Source organism: Salvelinus fontinalis, chromosome 32, assembly GCF_029448725.1.
Source record: "Salvelinus fontinalis isolate EN_2023a chromosome 32, ASM2944872v1, whole genome shotgun sequence".
Taxonomy (NCBI): Eukaryota; Metazoa; Chordata; class Actinopteri; order Salmoniformes; family Salmonidae; genus Salvelinus; species Salvelinus fontinalis.
The window spans coordinates 20777201-20797970 of record NC_074696.1 but is presented as its reverse complement, the minus strand read 5'-3'; the positions used below and the strand labels follow the sequence as shown (position 1 = coordinate 20797970).

General features: G+C 44.2%; 1 protein-coding gene across 2 annotated transcripts in view; it reads left to right on the top strand.

The window, feature by feature from the left end:
- Window positions 1-15141, top strand: part of LOC129830882 (insulin-like growth factor 2 mRNA-binding protein 3) — a 35662-nt gene extending 20521 nt beyond the window's left edge. Inside the window, exons 7-17 of one of the 2 annotated variants that reach the window (XM_055893699.1) lie at window positions 354-488; window positions 651-773; window positions 5453-5588; window positions 5845-5979; window positions 6214-6282; window positions 8118-8243; window positions 8362-8400; window positions 8629-8703; window positions 8981-9112; window positions 9249-9362; window positions 14842-15141. In XM_055893699.1, the coding sequence (XP_055749674.1) occupies window positions 354-488; window positions 651-773; window positions 5453-5588; window positions 5845-5979; window positions 6214-6282; window positions 8118-8243; window positions 8362-8400; window positions 8629-8703; window positions 8981-9112; window positions 9249-9362; window positions 14842-14964 (1207 nt within the window). In that variant the 3' untranslated portion in view covers window positions 14965-15141. The remainder of the gene's footprint in view (window positions 1-353; window positions 489-650; window positions 774-5452; window positions 5589-5844; window positions 5980-6213; window positions 6283-8117; window positions 8244-8361; window positions 8401-8628; window positions 8704-8980; window positions 9113-9248; window positions 9363-14841) is intronic. The other variant, XM_055893701.1, reaches the window with a different exon arrangement.
- The last annotated feature ends 5629 nt before the right edge of the window (window positions 15142-20770 follow it).

Below are 20770 nucleotides of genomic sequence, written 5' to 3'. Positions count from 1 at the left end.
TGCCTTGATTTACAACCATAAAAATCAATACATTTTGAGGCTTGGCAATATAAAGCTCACTCCCACAGAATAAATTACTCACTGAGAAAATGTTAATTTTGGCTCCAACTACCTATTGATGTCAACCTCAAGGCATCTCAAGTTGAAAACGATGGACATTGACCTTTTCACCCATCTTTAGTGATTCTGTGAGATTGAGCCAGTACGGAGGGTGGACACGGGTATTGAACGACTGTCTCCGGTTGGGAGTAGTACGGGACCAGCTGGTACTGTAACCGCTAGAATACAGGCTGTTTAGATGGTGACAAATGACTCTTCCCTTCTAAAGCAGTCTCCCTCTTGCCCCTCTCTAGGATTGACATCCACAGGAAGGAGAATGCGGGAGCAGCAGAGAAGCCCATCACGGTCCACTCCACCCCAGAGGGTTGCTCCAATGCCTGCAGAACCATCATGGAGATCATGCTGAAGGAGGCCCTCGACACCAAGTTGTGAGTTCAGCTGGAGAACGCATACATGCACATAACCAGCGGGCCTCCAACACCATGTTGAGTTCAACTGCCCATGCCTAGTCATGTTAGGATACCAAACTTCTATTCTTAATTATTATTCAATAACTTGAGCCATCTTATCTCTGTCTCCTTTATCCACAGTACTGAGGAGATTCCACTGAAGATTCTGGCTCACAACAACTTTGTGGGCCGACTAATCGGGAAGGAAGGACGGAACCTAAAAAAGATTGAAGTGGACACCGAGACCAAGATCACCATCTCCCCGTAAGAAGACCAACATCCCCATACAATCACCCATAAACTCATATACACGAGCCACAGGTTTCAAACCAAGATTTCTGACTGGCTAATAATTCTGGGAACGCATTGAGAAGCAGACTGTTTCTGGAGCTCTTAATCTATAGGTTCTTTGCACATACCATCAGAATGATTACTGCTAACAAGATGAGTGTCATGACAAGGGTTGCACATTTTGGGCAACATTCAGAGGAAACTTTCTGTGGGAATTAACGGGATTATGTGGGAATTAACGGGATTATGTGGGAATTAACGGGATTATGTGGGAATTAGCGTGAATATGTGCGAATTAATACCATTTTAATGTAGATGTTTTTTGCATTGGATATATTTACCATATCGTATGGAGACAAACATAAACCTTTTACCTTATGATAAGTAGACATCATTGCAAATGATTAAATCCTTCCAATAGAAAGAAAATAAATATTTAGTTATGATTTTAAGTTTAATTATATGAGTTGACACTTCACATGGGATGATTTCACTGAACAACAAAAGAAAGGGAATATTGAATGATCCCCAATGATCCATCACATCTCCCAAAAAAGGTTTTCAACATAGATCTGTAAAATTATAGTCTAGAAACTAAAGCCTTGGTTGTCTTCGTCTCAGGCTTCCATGTCTTCTCCCTGGACCTCCTCAATGTCCACCTCTTGGACATCAGACTCTGAGGCCTCATCTTCACTGTCACTTTCCAACCTTGTTGAGGATGGCTCGTTGTCAGTCTCAAAAAGCCTCAAATTTGCCTGGACGGCCACCAATTTTTCAACCCTTGTATTGGTCAGACTGTTGCATGCTTTGGTGTGAGTGTTCCCAAACAAGGACCAGTTGCGCTCTGAGGCGGCTGATGTTGGTGGTATTTGGAGGATGATGGAGGCAACAGGGGAAAGAGCCTCAGATCCACAGTCCCTTCCACCAGGTGGTTGATGAGATATGTTGGCACGACTGCCATATTGCATCTCCATCCCAAAGCCCTTGCTTGGAAGTGTACTTCGCCAGACTGCCAAGAACCTTGCTCTCATCCAGGCCAAGGTGGCGAGACACGGTAGTGATGACACCATAGGCCTTGTTGATCTCTGCACCTGACAGGATGCTCTTGACAGCATACTTGGGGTCCAACATGTACGCTGCGGTGTGTATAGGCTTCAGGCATAAGTCTTCACGCTTTTTGATGTATTTCAGAACTGCAGTTTCTTCTGCTTGGCGCAACAGTGAAGTGGGCAGGGCAGTACGGATATCTTCTCTTACTTCTGCAAGCAGAGTCTGAACATCAGACAGGATGGCATTGTCTCCATCAATCCGTGCAATGGCTACTGCTACAGGTTTCAGGCTGCTTACTACTCTCCCAAAATACATCATCCAGGAGGATCCTCTTGATGGCGGCTGTCCATATCGGCAGACTGTGATATGGCCATTTTCTTGGAGAGACTCCTTCCCCTCCAAGAGACTGTCAAACATAATGACAACACCACCCCAGCGGGTGTTTCTGGGCAGCTTCAATGTGGTGCTCTTATTCTTCTCACTTTGCTTGGTGAGGTAGATTACTGTTATAACTTGATGGCCCTTAACATACCTAACCATTTCCTTGGCTCTCTTGTAGAGTGTATCCATTGTTTTCAGTGCCATGATGTCCTTGAGGAGCAGATTGAATGCATGAGCAGCACAGCCAATGGGTGTGTTGTGAGGGTAGAACTCCTCCACTTAAGACCAAGCAGCCTTCATGTTCGCAGCATTGTCTGTCACCAGTGCAAATACCTCCTGTGGTCCAAGGGCATTGACTGCCTTCAGCTCATCTGCAATGTAGAGACGGGTGTGTCTGTCCCTTGTCTGCTCTGGTAGAATACTGGTTGAGGGTTGGAGATTGATGTAGTTAATTATTCCTTACCCACAAACATTCGACCACCCATCAGGGATGGTTGCAATTCTTTCTGCTTTCTCTATGATTTGCTTGACCTTCACTTGAACTCTGTTGAACTCTGCATTCAGCAAATGAGTAGCTCAGCATGTCTGGTATGCAGGGTGAAGAACATTCAGATATCTCTTCCAATACACATTGCCTGTGAGCGTCAGAGGTGAACCAGTTGCATACTCAGCTCGAGTAAGACATTCGTCAGCATTTCTCTGCCTACGTTCCTCCATTGAGTCAAACAAAAACTTCTGATTCCAGGAGGACCATGAGCTGTTGCTATTGATAAGGTGTCTGATTCATAATTTTCACCTCAAATAGAAGTAGAGGGACTTCTGTCAGAGGTTGCTTGTTGTGAGCGCTGATGGAACTTTATGCACTTGGCCAGATGATTCTGCATCTTTGTTGCATTCTTCACATATGATTTGGCATAGTATTTGCAAATGTACACAGCTTTTCCTTCTACATTAGCTGCACTGAAATGTCTCCACACATCAGTGCCTGTGGCATTTTCCTGTGACGATTAGGAAAAAAGAGTAAAAAAAAAAACAAACCAAATAAAAATCCATGTACAGATAAATAGTTAAGCAGTTAGATTAAACAACTCCTTTGTAAGATAAATGTTTTAAAATAACCTGAATGGAAACCGGTGAATTAACACTCCTCAATTAGCAGGCTCAAGCAAGCTAAAACCACATGGTAGCAGAAATGAGTAAGTTTAGAAATGATTTAAACACACTTTGCTGTAGGCTACTATTTACTAGTTAACAAAAAATATTTTGTCATACAAAATATATTCACCCCACCCAGTATTGTAATCAAAATTTACCAGAAAGCATGTAATCCTTGGATCAGACAGTGTAGTAGTGTGGGCTCAATAGCATCTCATTAGTGTGCAAGATCTTGAGAATCAGCTGTACATGTGATGGAGGAATGCACTGCACATGCAGAGGGTTACAATTCCATTGAATTGGGGATAGCTTAACCAAAATATGCCACAAGACCTAGAATTGTCTTGTGTATCCCCCCCAAAAGGTAAACTGTTATAAGCAAACGTTTTTGAATTTAAGCAAAATTCCCGGGCTTAACTTCCCATGAGAAATTTTCTGGAAAATACTGTAAATTTACCAGAAAGTTTCCAACCCTTTGCAACCCTAGATGTGACTTGACTTCTAACATTAATCTGATTTATTTAATCCACCATGTTTAATTGTTACCCGATCTTTACATTTATCATGCAACATTTAACTCATTAGGATTTAGGGCACCACGACAGCGGTTCCTAGTTACCATCTCCCGAATTAAACTCAAATGTTTTTACCAATTTCATCGATAAACAGTAATCTTAATAATCATTACCTTGTATCATATCATCATTCTGAAGTCGTAACCTCCTGACACTGCAAAAATCCCAGCCTTACTTATTATTCAGTACTACACAAATTGGCTTAATTATTTATTTACTAGCTAACTAAATGGTAACACAGGACAAACATACACACTGAATACATTTAAAAACAGGTCCCTAGCAGACGGACAACAATATGGCTGCTTGTTACAGAAGACATGGAGAGGGACCGAGACTGACTTAACGTTGGTACATTTCAGAAACTACTCTCAATTTTAGCACCTATACTTTACACACAGACCGCCGCCCGCTTGGACTAAGAAATCATGAGTGTATTTACGTGAAAGGTCGTAAATCTCGGAACTGGCCTCCTTGGGAAGGTGGTTGGGCCTTTTCGCTGTACGCTTGTTAGGCTCTGATTGTCCAAAATGGTTCCCACAAGTCTCATACTGTTGTCTTTTGTAGTTGTGCGTTATCCCGTGACTTGTCATGTAGTCCTGAACAGAACTACAGAGTTGAATTTCTTTCCATTCGCTCCTGAAGCTTCCTCTTTGAAGATAGGCTAGCCAGTCGTATAGATGGTTCCCAGTTGGGTGATGAGTAGTGTAATACGGTGATTTGAGCAGATTGGTAGAATGGTCCCACTTCAATTCGATTTTCTAAATGCTTAGGACAGATAATCAGCGTACCAGTTGTCTGGGAGATCTACCAGTTGTCTACCTCATGTTGAGATGGAGTTCAAACCACTTTAAATGTGGGCTGCAGCTCTACGTCTCTAGTCTAATGTTGATTCTTAACCCATTTTATACAGTTTGTTAAGGGGCGGTTCCGTCAGGCTGACACGCTCTCTGACCTCACTCAAGGGGGCGGTGACTACGTACTGTGCAGTTATAAAAACAATTTCCTCTTATAGTTTCTAAAATCACATCCCTCAACAACACGTTTCATATAGCATGCACAAGATGGAAACTTTACATGTAGTGTGTACTTTTCAAGTTACAGTATTTCCTTTATAACATTTTTTTATTTCATCACCGCAAAATAACAACCAAGACGACATGAGTCTTCTTTTAGGTCACCTCTGTCCGTTCCCCACGTTCCATATTAGAAATATTGTTGCTTTCGAACGTGTTAGTTTGATCAAAGTCTTAAAGCACGTTCCTTGGGTGAATTTGGAGAGGAGTGTTCTGTCCTTGATTTATAACAGGGCATGAGGTGTTAACCCCCACTAGTTTTCTCTCCCCCCCCCCTCTGCGGGTGAGAGGTGGTCTGGTTGAAGTTATTTATTGCAAGCTGATCTGACCTATTTAGAGCCTCACGGGACAGTCATGACTAATGTCTCATAAGACACACACATTAGAAACCGAGGTGGTAATGGATGTTCTCCAGTCTCCAGGACCTGACGCTGTACAACCCTGAGAGAACCATCACAGTGAAGGGTTCCATCGAGGCGTGCTCCCGCGCTGAGGAGGAAGTGATGAAGAAGGTCAGGGAGTCGTATGAGAACGACGTGGCCGCAATGAACGTAGGTCCTTGTTCTAACCCACTGGGGGCACTCTGTTGGTGGAACCAAATCATCTGGAGTTGTTCAAAATGGCACCCTACTTAAACCTTTGTGTACTATAGGGTGTCATTTGGGATGCAACCTGGGAGATCATGGCTTTTTTTAGGCTGTGCAGCTACCCACATAAAAAGTTAACTTTATTTGAGTGGTTTATCCCAGATAAATGTTTCTGTTCTTAGTTAATTTTGTCTAGTAGTAAATCTTTCTCTCTACCCAGCTCCAGTCTAACCTGATTCCAGGACTCAACCTGAATGCCTTGGGTTTGTTCCCTGGTGGTGCTCCAGGTATGGGCCCCTCCATGGGACACAACGCCCCACCTCCCGGTGCCCAGGGTGGCTACTCCTCATTCGGGGTGAGTGTCTGGACCCCCACCTCCCTGGGTTTACTCCACAGTGCCTCTTGGTGATGCTTAAAGATGTCCCCTCCTTACAGAGCAGTTCTGCAAGAAGAAACCTACAACAGACCAACCTCTGACTGAGAAGACATTTTGGATCTTTCAGTGACCGTGTCTGTGTTCCTCTCTCCTTATAGAGCAGCCATTTGGGGGCAGGACAGTGACTTGGTTTTGTGTTATTCTCTCCTATAGAGCAGTTACATCGGGGGCGAAGGGCCATTTTGGGCGTCTGTGCTGTCGGCGAGCAGCCAGCCCCTTTCTGTAAGTCTCCCTTCCCACAGTGCTTTGCACGGCTTCTGGCTGCTAGCTGCTGGATTGGGTAGAAAGGCAGGGCTTGCCACAGCTAAGCCCCTCCCAGTAACCTATGACCCCTAGGGATTGCCTAACTCATGTTTGTGTTCATTTCGCTAAAATCTGCTGGGTGGTGGCCACAGCTTCTACTGGGTTTAGTTTGGCCTCAAATCTTCAGCTGAAGAAAGTGAAGCAATTAAACACCGTGGCATGTTTAGAAGGTTACAAATGGTCGCAGGTGTTTCCAAACAGGCACCTTTCTATTAGACAATTTGATCTGGAACAGCCTCCTGGTGAAAAGGTTTGCTCCCATCTGGAGCCTTCTGAATGTGTTCTCTGGTTGGATGACTTTACCCCCAACTGAAGTGTAATGAGTTGGTGTCCTCTAGATTAAAACCAGCTGCGCTGTCCCAAACGGCACCCTATTCCCTATAGTGCACTACTTTTGACCAGAGTCCTATGCGTGCACTAAATAGGGAATAGTAATTAGTAATCCCTCCAGGACTATGCCTCCCTGCCCCTTCATCTAAAAGATCTCACCCATTTCACTTCCCTCTAACACCAGGCATGTGCACTGAGCCCACGCAGTTTGCTGCAAGTCATCTTTTTAATACAATAATATGTTGTAATGTGTGTGTGGAAGCGCTGGTGAGTGACTGAGCCGGGTCAAGGATTCTGAAAGGGATTATCTGAGTGGTCCATCCATATACTGTGGTTTAGTTGGATATTTTCAGTTGCTGCAGAGAAATGGCGATCCCTCTGGGAATGCTGTTTACCTGAGCTAGGTGCTGGATGCTAGATTTTCTCATCTTTCTAGAGTCAGGGTCTCTTACAGCCTGGGTGCGTCCCAAAAATCTCTCCTTCCTCACTCGTTCACTACTCCCCACTAATTTAATTGTATTGTCATGGGCAGGAGGGAATGTTCATATAACAGTCTTTTTTTTTCTTTCAAAACCATGAAGGGAAGGGAACAAGTGCTCACTTGGGGAGAAAGGAGAGATAATTGGGACCCACTCCACGTTTGGAAGTTGAGGATTTTGTTTAGTTGTATTCAACCTCTTCAAATATGTATGTACAGTTTCATGGTTATGCAGTGCTATAGTGATTCTATATGCTACGGAGGGGATAGATTTGACTGGTTAACAAAGTTATTCCTCATATTTAATAAAACACTTAGGAAGTTTCCTATCATGTCTGCTTCCGTTCTCCGTGGCAGTGTCTTAAATGACCCTCTATTTCACTGCTTTAGACCAGGGCTCATAGTGCTCTGATCCAAAGTAGTGCACTGTGTCGCGACCGGGAGACCCAGTAGGCGGCGCACAATTGGCCCAGCGTCATCCGGGTTTGGATGGATGTCCTCGTCCCATCGTGCTCTAGCGACTCCTTGTGGCGGGCCGGGTGCCTACTTCGGTCGCCAGTTGTATGGCGTTTCCTCGACACAGTGGTGTGGCTGGCTTCCAGGTTCAGCGAGAAGTGTCTAGAAACCGTGCGGCTTGGCAGGGTCGTGTTTCGGAGGACGCATGGCTCTGGACCTCTCCCGAGTCCGTACGGGAGTTTCAGCAATGGAACAAGACTGTAACTACCAATTTGGAAATTATGAAATTGGGGAGAAAAAGTAAATAAAGTAGTGCTCTAAAGAGGGAATGGGGAACCATTTGGAACGCCAGCCCTGTGAGTCTTCTTCCTGTGTTGCTTGGTTGTGGTCAACTGGGCTGCTATCGCTGTTTGTCTGGTATGGTCTCCTTACGCTCAGACTGGCTCTGTTGTGTTCTCATTACGGTCGTGTGGCCTCTACTGTTCCACAGGGCCAAGGGCAGCCGGAGTCGGAGACGGTCCATCTGTTCATCCCGGCGCTGGCGGTCGGAGCGATCATCGGAAAACAGGGTCAACACATCAAGCAGCTGTCGCGCTATGCCGGAGCCTCCATCAAGGTGAGGGACTTAACTGACAGGAGGGGTTTGAGCTGCGTCTCAATAACCTAAAATAGCTTCTCATATCATTTTGTTCTCTTCACCTTTTCTCTCCCCCCCCCCCCCCCCTCCATTTTAGATCAGTGCAGATGAAGTCCGTGTCGTAGATGCAAACCAGGTATTTTAATTTCAAATATTCAGATTCCTTTTTCGTCTTATCCATCAATCCTCTCAGATCTCCACAACTGCATATTGGATTAGAGCTCCAGTTCAGATTGGTTTTGGGTGGTGCCCTCTTCAGGCTGTTATGATGCACCCATAATGGGGTAAAGGGAAGCAGTGGGACCTGATTTAGATCAGGTAAAGTGTGTGCTGGTGTGTTAACGTGTGTTGTCTCTCCCCTCAGGTAGCACCTCCAGACGGCATGGACACCAAGCAGAGGATGGTGATCATCGCTGGACCACCAGAGGCCCAGTTCAAGGTAGGAGCCCTTGGGACCACTCTCGCTTTCTCCACCAGCCATGCAGTGTCCAATACCCACAACACCAGATGAAAAGCGTTGTCTTTTTTGTTACCAGAAATCCATAGAACAAAATGGTAGTCTGTACAGTTAACTGGCTAGCTGACTAAATCTGACACATTCAGATGTTGATTGATGCCCGTTGTCCCGGTCAAGTTAATTAAGATATTTTCAAGATGAAGACGCTTCAATCAAGGGTTGTGAAAACTCCTCTGACTGACTCTTGGCCCTGTTCCAGGCTCAGGGTCGTATCTTTGGGAAGCTAAAGGAGGAGAACTTCTTTGGGCCGAAGGAGGAGGTGAAACTGGAGGCTCACATCAAGGTGCCCTCCTTCGCTGCTGGTCGTGTCATCGGAAAGGGAGGCAAAACGGTACGCAGACTCCTGTGTGTGACTATGGTTGCAGATGTATTCTAATTGTGCTGCAGAATAATTGAAAGCACCACTGATTACCTAGGCTGTATCTTTTATAATGTCTTGTTTTCTCCACTTCTCGCCCTCCCCCCAGGTCAATGAGCTGCAGAACCTGACCAGTGCTGAGGTGGTGGTCCCCAGAGACCAGACACCTGATGAGAATGACCAGGTCATCGTCAAAATCACTGGACACTTCTATGCAAGCCAGGTATGTTACATTTACATTTAAGTCATTTAGCAGACGCTCTTATCCAGAGCGACTTACAAATTGGAAAGTTCATACATATTCATCCTGGTCCCCCCGCGGGGAATGAACCCACAACTCTGGCGTTGCAAGCGCCATGCTCTACCAACTGAGCCACACGGGACCTGTTACACTTCAAGTGAAGTTTGATTAGTGTATTTTAAAATTGCAACAGCAAATAATAATGTTGGTCAAACTGATGTTTTGAAAGGATCAGATGGATTGATCTATCATTTCAAGGATGTTCCTCCAGCCCTGTCACTGGGTAAGGCAGTGTCTGCTAGTGGCACTGAGTCATATCTGGCAGGGGGATATTCATCCCAGTCAGCTGTGGTCAGTGGGTTAAAAGGCTGGTTCATGCTGAAACTGACCATTAGAATGTGTCGTAGGGATTAACATGAGTAACGAGGATCCTGGGACTGAAAAAGATGTGATGACAAGACTTGGGAAATTACAACATTTGGCACTAATGCAATTCCACAAAATGCACAACAGGAACAGCATCAGATAAGAAAAGAAAAATAAGGTGCATTATCCAAACGGGTTGTCCCACGGAAGCCTTTAGCCTAGCATATTTAATTCAGTCTGCATTAATTCAAAGTACACGCATTGACACTGCCGGACTGCACAAGCGACCCAAATGCAGTTAATAATCCCTACAGGAAACACCTGCAGTAGAACCTATAGCTGTCATTGTGACACTTCAAACAGTCACAAGTTTGATGGGTCTGCACAATTCACTACATATGAAGTCTGGTAGCATTTTCCCTCAATGATGACTCCTGTCTCACATGAAGATTCCTAACTTCATTCTGAAATACACTGCTCAAAAAAATAAAGGGAACACTTAAACAACACAATGTAACTCCAAGTCAATCACACTTCTGTGAAATCAAACTGTCCACTTAGGAAGCAACAATGATTGACAATAAATTGCACATTCTGTTGTGCAAATGGAATAGACAAAAGGTAGAAATTATAGGCAATTAGTAAGACACCCCCCAAAACAGGAGTGATTCTGCAGGTGGTGAACACAGACCACTTCTCAGTTCCTATGCTTCCTGGCTGATGTTTTGGTCACTTTTCAATGCTGGCGGTGCTCTCACTCTAGTGGTAGCATGAGATGGAGTCTACAACCCACACAAGTGGCTCAGGTAGTGCAGTTCATCCAGGATGGCACATCAATGCGAGCTGTGGCAAAAAGGTTTGCTGTGTCTGTCAGCGTAGTGTCCAGAGCATGGAGGCGCTACCAGGAGACAGGCCAGTACATCAGGAGACGTGGAGGAGGCCGTAGGAGGGCAACAACCCAGCAGCAGGACCGCTACCTCCGCCTTTGTGCAAGGAGGTGCACTGCCAGAGCCCTGCAAAATGACCTCCAGCAGGCCACAAAGTGCATGTGTCAGCATATGGTCTCACAAGGGGTCTGAGGATCTCATCTCGGTGCCTAATGGCAGTCAGGCTACCTCTGGCGAGCACATGGAGGGCTCTGCGGCCCCACAAAGAAATGCCACCCCACACCATGACTGACCCATCGCCAAACCGGTCATGCTGGAGGATGTTGCAGGCAGCAGAACGTTCTCCACGGCGTCTCCAGACTCTGTCACGTCTGTCACATGTGCTCATGTGCTCAGTGTGAACCTGCTTTCATCTGTGAAGAGCACAGGGCGCCAGTGGCAAATTTGCCAATCTTGGTGTTCTCTGGCAAATGCCAAACGTCCTGCACGGTGTTGGGCTGTAAGCACAACCCCCACCTGTGGACGTCGGGCCCTCATACCACCCTCATGGAGTCTGTTTCTGACCGTTTGAGCAGACACATGCACATTTGTGGCCTGCTGGAGGTCATTTTGTAGGGCGCTGGCAGTGCACCTCCTTGCACAAAGGCGGAGGTAGCGGTCCTGCTGCTGGGTTGTTGCCCTCCTACGGCCTCCTCCACGTCTCCTGATGTACTGGCCTGTCTCCTGATAGCCCCTCCATGCTCTGGACACTACGCTGACAGACACAGCAAACCTTTTTGCCACAGCTCGCATTGATGTGCCATCCTGGATGAACTGCACTACCTGAGCCACTTGTGTGGGTTGTAGACTCCGTCTCATGCTACCACTAGAGTGAGAGCACCGCCAGCATTCAAAAGTGACCAAAACATCAGCCAGGAAGCATAGGAACTGAGAAGTGGTCTGTGATCACCACCTGCAGAATCACTCCTTTTTTGGGGGTGTCTTGCTAATTGCCTATAATTTCCACCTTTTGTCTATTCCATTTGCACAACAGCATGTGAAATTTATTGTTAATCAGTGTTGCTTCCTAAGTGGACAGTTTGATTTCACAGAAGTGTGATTGACTTGGAGTTACATTGTGTTGTTTAAGTGTTCCCTTTATTTTTTTGAGCAGTGTATATAGGTTGCATTATCAAAGCACACTTCTTGCCTACGCATGTCAAAATACCGCTGTAACATTTCTCTCGTACTTGCTTAACCGTATGAGAGCTTCGGTAGAGAATGTGTGATGAACAAACGGTATGAGTAGATATGGATATTTTTAAAACCGAGTTGGTCCCTGTTAAAATACCTTGCTATTTAAACTATTTTCACTCCCCAGTTATTCATGAGCTGATCTGCTATCTGTATAATCAACTAGATTTTGACAAAAATAGGAGATTCTGTCATTCTTTGGAGGTTATCTAGCAAGCTTAGCAACTTTTGTCATTTGACTGCCGTTATGTTTGATTGGCTAACGCTATACTCTGGGTGTGTCCTGAGTGTGCTCTGTCATCACCTACTCCTAAAATGCTCTGAATTGAGGAACATGATGACGCTCAATTTATGAATGGCCTGTTTCGCAATTCATAACGTAATGAAAAATGGTTACTCTATCATGACTGAATCTGTTTAATTTGCTCTGAAATCTTTCCATAGTGGTGCCGACAAGGTGGCGCAGCACCCCTCTTTGGGGAGAACCCTGGCATGTCGGCCATATCTTGATTTTTAAATGCTTTAAGTGGGCACTTCCGATTTGAGGTATTTCCCGGGGCTCTCGTGATAAATTATTCCCAGTATTGTAACTTGGTAGATTCTCTGTAAAATATGAATCCCTACTGTAGGGTAAAGGGAGTATAGCTGTGCGCTGTAGGGCAGGGGTTCCCAAACTTCTTCACTATGGCCCCTTCCATTATTGGGGAACATCCTGCACCCCCCTGTGTGCGTTCATGCACCCCGTCTATCTATGGGCACAAACTGTTCACACCCCCTCATGTTGCAGGTTCCAAGCTTATTTCCTGCAATTATATACATTTTGCCATGTCTAATGTGCGTTTGATATTTGAGTGACTCAAACATTACAACAAAATCTATGGGCTAAAAAAACGTTAGCTGACATGGGCTTGTTGATCTGGACATTTCTGATAAGTTATATCTATAAGGTATGCAATGACTGACATGACAAACTGATGCACTACCCAATTTTGAAATTGTACCTTGTGCATTCTACTATTAAAACTTGCTGGACTGAGTTCCTTCAAAAAAATAAATTGGGAACCACTGCTGTAGGGGAAAGGGAGTATAGTTGGGTTGTTGAACCTTGGTAAAGCCAACAGATGTGGTTTCAGTAAAATGTACAATGTCTGCTTCCTTATGTAATGATTGTCCACCATACTGCTTCACAGCTGTGTAGCATTAACCAATGTCTGCTTCTGAAATGGCACCCTATTTCTTATCAAGGGCACTAGTTTTGACCAGGGTCGTGCTCCAAAGTATTCAGACCCTTTGGACTTCTTCACATTTTATTTTTACAAAGTGGTATTGTCTTTTTTTGTCAAGCCTAAATTGGTTCAGGAGTAAAATGTGGCTTAACAAATCACAAAGTGTACATGGACTCAATCTGAAATGATAGGGGTTGACATGATTTTTAAATTAGTAACCATTCCTCTGTCCCCATACATCTTTAAGGTCCCTCAGTCAAGTAGTGAATTTCAAGCACAGAATCAACTACAAAGACCAGGGAGTTTTTTTTTCATAAGACTCATAAAGGGCAGTGATTGGTAGATGGTTAACAATAACAAATCAGACATTGAATCTCTTTAAGCATGATAAAGTTAATTGTTATGATGTATTAAACCACCCAGACACATTAAAGATGAAGTTGTTCTTCTGAACTGAGCTGCAGGACCGGAATGAAACTGCTGAGGTATGTCACCATGAGGCCATGGGTGGTTCTAAGAGCTCCAGATTTCAGTGGCGATGACGGGAGAGCTAAGGATGGATCAACATTGTAGTGGCGCTACAATAATGACCTCAATGACAGTGAAAAGAACACCAATTAACAAGTTACAATTATTCTGAACATGCATCTTGTATGCACCAAGGTACTAAAGTAATACTGCAATAAAAAAAACATGGCAAAGGAACACTTTTTTATTTTATTTTTTATAATTATTTTTTTTAAATAAATTTTATCCCCTTTTCTCCACAATTTTCGTGGTATCCAATCGCTAGTAATTACTATCTTGTCTCATTGCTACAACTCCCGTACGGGCTCGGGAGAGACGAAGGTCGAAAGCCATGCGTCCTCCGAGGCACAACCCAACCAAGCCGCACTGCTTCTTTAACACAGCGCGCCTCCAACCCGGAAGCCAGCCGCACCAATGTGTCGGAGGAAACACCGTGCACCTGGCCCCCTTGGTTAGCGCGCACTGCGCCCAGCCCGCCACAGGAGTCGCTGGAGCGTGATGAGACAAGGAAATCCCTACCGGCCAAACCCTCCCTAACCCAGACAACGCTAGTGTGCGTCGCCCCACGGACCTCCCGGTCGCGGCCGGCTGCGACAGAGCCTGGGGGCGAACCCAGAGACTCTGGTGGCGCTGTTAGCACTACCTGTCAGTAGGACAATAACCTACAACACAAAGCCAAATCTACACAAGTTGCATAACAAGACTGAATGTTCTGAAGAGGCTAAGTTTTGACATTAATCTGATTGAAATACTATGGCAGAACTTAAAAATAGCTGTCTGGCAATGATCCCCAACATCTTGACAGAGCTTGAAGCATTTTGAAAAGGGGCAAATATTGTACAATCCCAAGAAGACACAGCTGTAATGGCTACCAAAGGTGTCTGACATGTATGGACTCAGGAAACTGAATACTAATGCAACAGACATTCATCTTTAATATATGCCAGAGTATTTTGTGTAGATTGTTGATGAATCCCACTTTGTAACACAATGTGAAGAAATCCAAGAGATCTGAATACTTTTGCAAGGCTCTGTATATAAGGAATAGGGTGCCATTTCAGTACTATAGGGTGCCATTTCAGTACTATAGGGTGCCGTTTCAGAAGCCGCCACATTAACCTTCTTGGTGAATTCTTTATTCTACTCACCTTAGAAGCAATGGCTGTGTGCATGCCAGTGTTAGATGAGGTTCCTGACCTTTGCCCTTTGACCTCTCCCCAGCTGGCCCAGAGGAAGATCCAGGAGATATTGTCACATGTGAGGCGGCAACAACAGCCAAAACCCTCGCCCCGTGGGGAGGGGCCGTCCCGTGGGGACGGGCTCGCCCGGCCCTCCCGGAAGTAGACCGGGCGGTCCAGTCACTGGCCCCCAGAAGACAGACCAGAGGGGTAACACGGGCAGGGACGACACGCTCATCTCAGGGGTTAAGGGTCATGGGTACCCGACTGTACACCCCATACCCCTCTCAATGACCTCCTTGACCAACACCACAATGTGGATAGACCTTAACCCCCCCCCCCCCCCCCCAAAATCACCTCACCTCTCTGAGATTATACTTCAGAGGGTTCCAACGTTGTCACACCCTCTCACCACACGGATGGGTCCTGATTGGTTCCTTTTTTTTTGTAGAAAACACCAAGACCTAAGAAATATCCCCCTCCCTGGTGTGGTAACACTCACCACCTCACATGTTGATGACAGGTGTTCATTTTGACACTCGTTTCAGTTTTTACCTTTTTTTATTTAGAATTGTTTTTCGCCCTGGATGAAGTGTTTAATTGGTTGAAGCTTTCTCTCCTGAGTTTTCTGTGGAAAGAAAAAGGCATTGCTTTGAGTCCTGGTAGGATGATGAAAGATTACGGGAAGGGGTTTAGACGGATGGGCAGGGCTAGGGGTAATACTCTTGTTTGATTGGACAGGGGCCCCATCGGTGGTTTAACGGGGTGCCCCTGTGCTGGTATTGATAGTGGCATTTTATAAATTCGGATGCATTTTATAGATATATAAATATATATTTAGAGTTGAGGATAAGTTAACACTTAAGGGACGTGTTGAACAGTGTTGGCCAGGAAAACGAATTTAATATGCATTTTACTGAACTACCTCAGGATCTCTAGTACCTCAAGAAGACGACAAGAAAAAAAATAAGAAAATTGATATATATAATATATATATAAGAAAAAAAAATCTTTTTTTTTATTTTTTAAATTTGCTTTGTGGTATTTTGTATACTTTATAAAGCTAATAGTTCTTGAACATTTTTATTTTTTTAAGAAAATTAACAATTTGGTCAGCTGCCAACTGACCTTGCCTTCAACTCTAGTGCTTTCCAGCAGCATCAACGTGACGACGGTGGCCCTGTACATAAAGTCTGTCTGTACATAGAGCCAAGGGCGGAGTTGGCGCTCAACTCAGTTGGCTGCTGATGGGAGTATAGAGAGAGAATACATCGCCTCAGTTCTCCTGAGGAATCCACCATCTTCTGAAAACTACAAAAAGCACGTCTATATTAGAGTAATGCCGATTCATGCCATCCGTACATACTGCAGCGACACCGTTTAGTTTTGGGATTCTGACACTTATTGTTGACGGTACGTTTAAATGTTTCTTTTCTTCTGTCTTCCTGGAAGGGCAATGGGAGGGGCCTGAGCACTGAGTTATCTCTGTAGCCTTCATAGAAATAGACACGGCAGACCAGCACAGTCTGTTTGTTTTTCTGTTACCTGCTTAGGCCTTGAACCATCATAATCTCAAACTCGCTTATAGTGCAATACATGGGGAATAGGGTGGAATTTGGAAGTTACCCCAAGTTTCTTACAAGCTAAAGTGCGGTCCACAGCCTGATGGGTTTTAAAAAACAAACATTCTATAGCGACTTTGCAGTGGCCCCAGTAGCCTTGGAGTCAGTCTGTTAGTGTAGTTTACTGCATGGTGAAGGTAGGGGAAGTCACACTGATGGATGCTTTTATGGAATCTACTGTAACTGTTTAACCAGCAGCAGCAGCTGTAACCTTTGATTGAAGTGAGAGAAAGCATTTCAAATTAGTATTCATTACAAAAAGCCAAGCGGCACACAACATTTTACTAAATGAACCCTGTTTGGGACGAGGAAGATCAGTTAAAATAAAATCCAACGACAAAGAAACACTACCAAGTTTATCCTTTTTATGCAGAATGTAAATATGTTTTGATTGTGGTAAAAGTGCTTGAGTGTATCCATTCTTCCACAATAGAACGCTGTCTACCTCAGCCGAGGGGGGGGATTGTGGCAGCATGCGCCCTCACCCCCCCCTAGCGCTCGCTCCCATACACCTCCTAGCGCCCGCGCCCTCACCCCCCCTAGTGCCCACGCACTCGCTTCCACACTTCAGTCCCCCTCCCCCCCCAACACTTCTCTGCATGGGCGCGTATGTGCGCACGCGGTCCAACCTTGCGCTTACGTACATGAGGGGCACAAGTGACGTTTATCCCCCCCTCCTCCCCCACCTTGTCATCTGTTTTTTGATCTACCTCTTTAGAAATACATTTTGAATTAGAGGCATACTTCTATTTATTAGATTTGGGTTCTTCTCCCGCTGTCCCCCCTTCCGCTGTCCCCCTTCTGCTTTCCCAGATATAAATGAAAATTAACAAATCATGTTGTACGCTTTTAGAATTTAAAGGAATAATTGAAGAAGTGATCAGAAATATTTCCTTTGCTAGCATTTATATAATCTACTCTTGCTTAATTGATTGAAAATCCTCAACATAGCTTTTTCTGCTTTTATTTTTGGTAGTGTGGCTTCCATGTATTGAACTTTCTTGCTTGGGTATTTTGTGAAAAAAGGTCTTTTCACCCGTGCATTTTTTTTGATTCAGTGAATGGACAATAAGTAAAAAATAATTATAAACTGTAAAAAATAAAAAAAATAAAAAAGGGGGGAAAGAAGGGGGGCCTGCCTTTTTGTTTCTGGTTTGAGACTAACAATAAATACTGTGTGTCTTACCTTTGTCTTCACGAATGCTACATTAATTTGATAGCGATTTGTTCTGTTAGTATTTTCTTCGATGTGTAACATGGAAATTCATGTTTGTGTGGGGAAAGTGGAGGGACTTGTTTAGGGAGTGCCTTTTTTTGGAAAAGTGGTCTGGTTTAGGCACGATGCCTCTGTGAACATGCTTGTGCCCCTTCACCCCCCCCCCCCCCCCCCCCCCCCCCCACACACACACACACACACACACACAGCTCAACTTGTCAAACGCCTCTGAATAAAAACTACGTGAAATTGGCTCCTATGTCCTTCACTTTATTTCTCATGTATTTTTCCATCAACTGTAAGATGCACTTTTTCTAAATGTTTTGTTTAATTTAACCTTTTGTTTAAGCGGAAGTTCAGGATATTACAACTTGACGTTAAACTACTGTCAGGGCGAGTTACCATTATCGGCCAGGAGAAACCGTAATCTATGGTTTTGTTTTCTCTAAACGGCCGCTACATACTCTAGCTACTGCTAGCAAAATATTTTATGGCGTGATATTGGCATGTGTGCAGTTGTCAATGGTTAGTTGGTCCGTTACTACAACCGTGTAATAGTGTTCAGTCCAATTTTTATAAATTGTATTTAATCAGGTTACTTGTTACGTCACTTGTGAGCCCCCAAAGAGACGCATGCAGACCGGTAGGTTACACATTTCCAGTATATTCAAAACCGATCTTAAACTTTCCAGAATGAAACGTCAGTTTCACACCAAATCAAAAAAATATGGCTTTTCAGTAACTAGTCATTTGTGCAACACATGTAGATGGCACAGAGAATGGACAGTAATTTCAAACGGATAAGTTATTTAAACTTATTTTTTTACATTTGCTTTTTCTAAAAGTAAGCCATTGTTAAGCTTGACGCACAGCATAAAGATATTTTAAATTCATGAGTGAGGAAAAAATCTATCTGAAGATCTGTCAAAATAACTTTCTGCCCAGCTTCATTTTGGTTCCTAGGCCCTTTCCCTTTGGCGTTCACAGATCTAAAAAGGCTAATGGAAGCGGCTAGATATTGAAATGAGACGGGAACTTAATATTACTCTCCCACCAGAGCTGCCTCAAACATTGCCCCACCCCAAACTGTTTTTGTCATTTGCTGCACACAGTGTCTATTTAAAGTCAACACACCTGGTAACTTAAAAAAAAAGTGTGTTTAAGCATGATAAAGTTAATTTATGTATTAAGCCACCCAGACACATCAAAGATGTCCTTCTGAACTGAGATGCAGGACTGGAAGGAAACTGCTTAGTGATATCACCATTAGGCCGTTGGTGATTTTTAAAAAGGCTACAGAGTTCAATGGCTGTGGTGGGATAAAACTGAGGATGGATTAACATCGTAATGACTCCACAATGACATACAGTGCATTTGGAAAGTATTCAGACCCTGTCACACTTTCCACATTTTGTTAGGTTACAGCCTTATTCTAAAATGTATTAAATTTTAAAAATCCTCACCAATCTATACCCAATACCATATAATGACAAAGACAAAATAGGTTTTTAGACATTTTTGCAAATAAATTAAATCACATTTTAAGAATTCATACCCTTTACTCAATACTTTGTTGAAACACCTTTGGCAGCGATTACAGCCTCGAGTCTTCTTGGGTATGATGCTACAAGCTTGGCACACCTGTATTTCTCATATTATTCTCTGCAGATCCTCTCAAGCTCCGTCAGGTTGGATGGGGAGCGACATAGCACAGCTATTTTCAGGTCTCTCCAGAGATGTACAATCGGGTTCAAGTCCAGGCTCTGGCTGGGCCAGTCAAGGACATTCAGAGACTTGTCCCAAAGCCACTCCTGTGTTGTCTTGGCTGTGTGCTTAGGGTCATTGTCCTGTTGGAAGGTGAACCGTCCCCCCAGTCTGATGTACTGAGTGCTCTGGAGCAGGTTTTCATCAAGGACCTCTGTACTTTCCCTCGATCCTTAGTCTCCCAGTCCCTGATGCTGAAAAACATCCCCACCGCATGATACTGCCAACATGCTTCACCATAGGGATGGTGTCAGGTTTCCTCCAGACGTGACGCTTGGCATTCAGGCCAAAGAGTTCAATCTTGGTTTCATCAGACAAGATAATATTTTTTCTCATGGTCAGAGTTCTTTAGGTGCATTTTGGCAAACTCCAAGCAGGCTGTTATGTGTTTTACTGAGTGGCTTCCATCTGTCCACTACCATAAAGGCCTGATTGGTGGAGTGCTGCAGAAATGGTTATCCACAGAGGAACTCTGAAGCTCTGTCAGTGACCTTCGGGTTCTTGGTTACTTCCCTGACCAAGGCCCTTCTCCCCGATTGCTCAGTTTGGCTGGGCGGCCAGCTCTAGGAAGACTCTTGGTTCCAAACTGTGTTCTTGGGGACCGTGAATGCTGCAGACATGTTTTGGTACCCTTCCCCAGATCTGTGCCTCGACACAATCCTGTCTGGAGCGCTAAGAACAATTCCTTCGACCTCATGGCTTGGTTTTTTCTTTGACATGCACTGTCAAATGTGAGACCTTCTATAGACAGGTGTCTTTCCAAATGATGTCCAATCAATTGAATTTACCACAGGTGGACTCCAAGTTGTAGAAACATCTCAAGGATGATCAATGGAAACAGGATGCACCTGAGCTCAATTTTGAGTCTCATAGCAAAGGGTCTGAATACTTATGTAAATAAGATTTCATTTTTATTTCTAATACATTTGAAAAAGTCTAAACCTGTTCTCGCTTTGTCATTATGGGGTATTGTGTGTAGATTGAGGGAAAAAATGTATTTAATCCATTGTAGAATAAGGCTGTAATGTAACAATGTGGAAAAAGTCAAGGGGTCTGAATACTTTCTGAATGCACTGTTTAAGACCAGTGTAAAGAATACAAATATTCCTAAACATGCATCCTGTATGCAACAAGGCAATAAAATAATACAATTAAAATACACTTTTTGGCCTAAATGCAAAGCCTTATGTTTGGAGCAAACACATCACTGAGTAACTGTCTCCTTATTGTTAAGCATGGTGATGGCTGCATCATGTAATGAGTCTGCTTGACATCGGCAAATACCGTGAAAAGAAACGGGATGGAGCTAAGCACAGGCAAAATCCTAGAGGAAAACATGCTTCAGTCTGCTTTCTACCAGACGCTGGGAG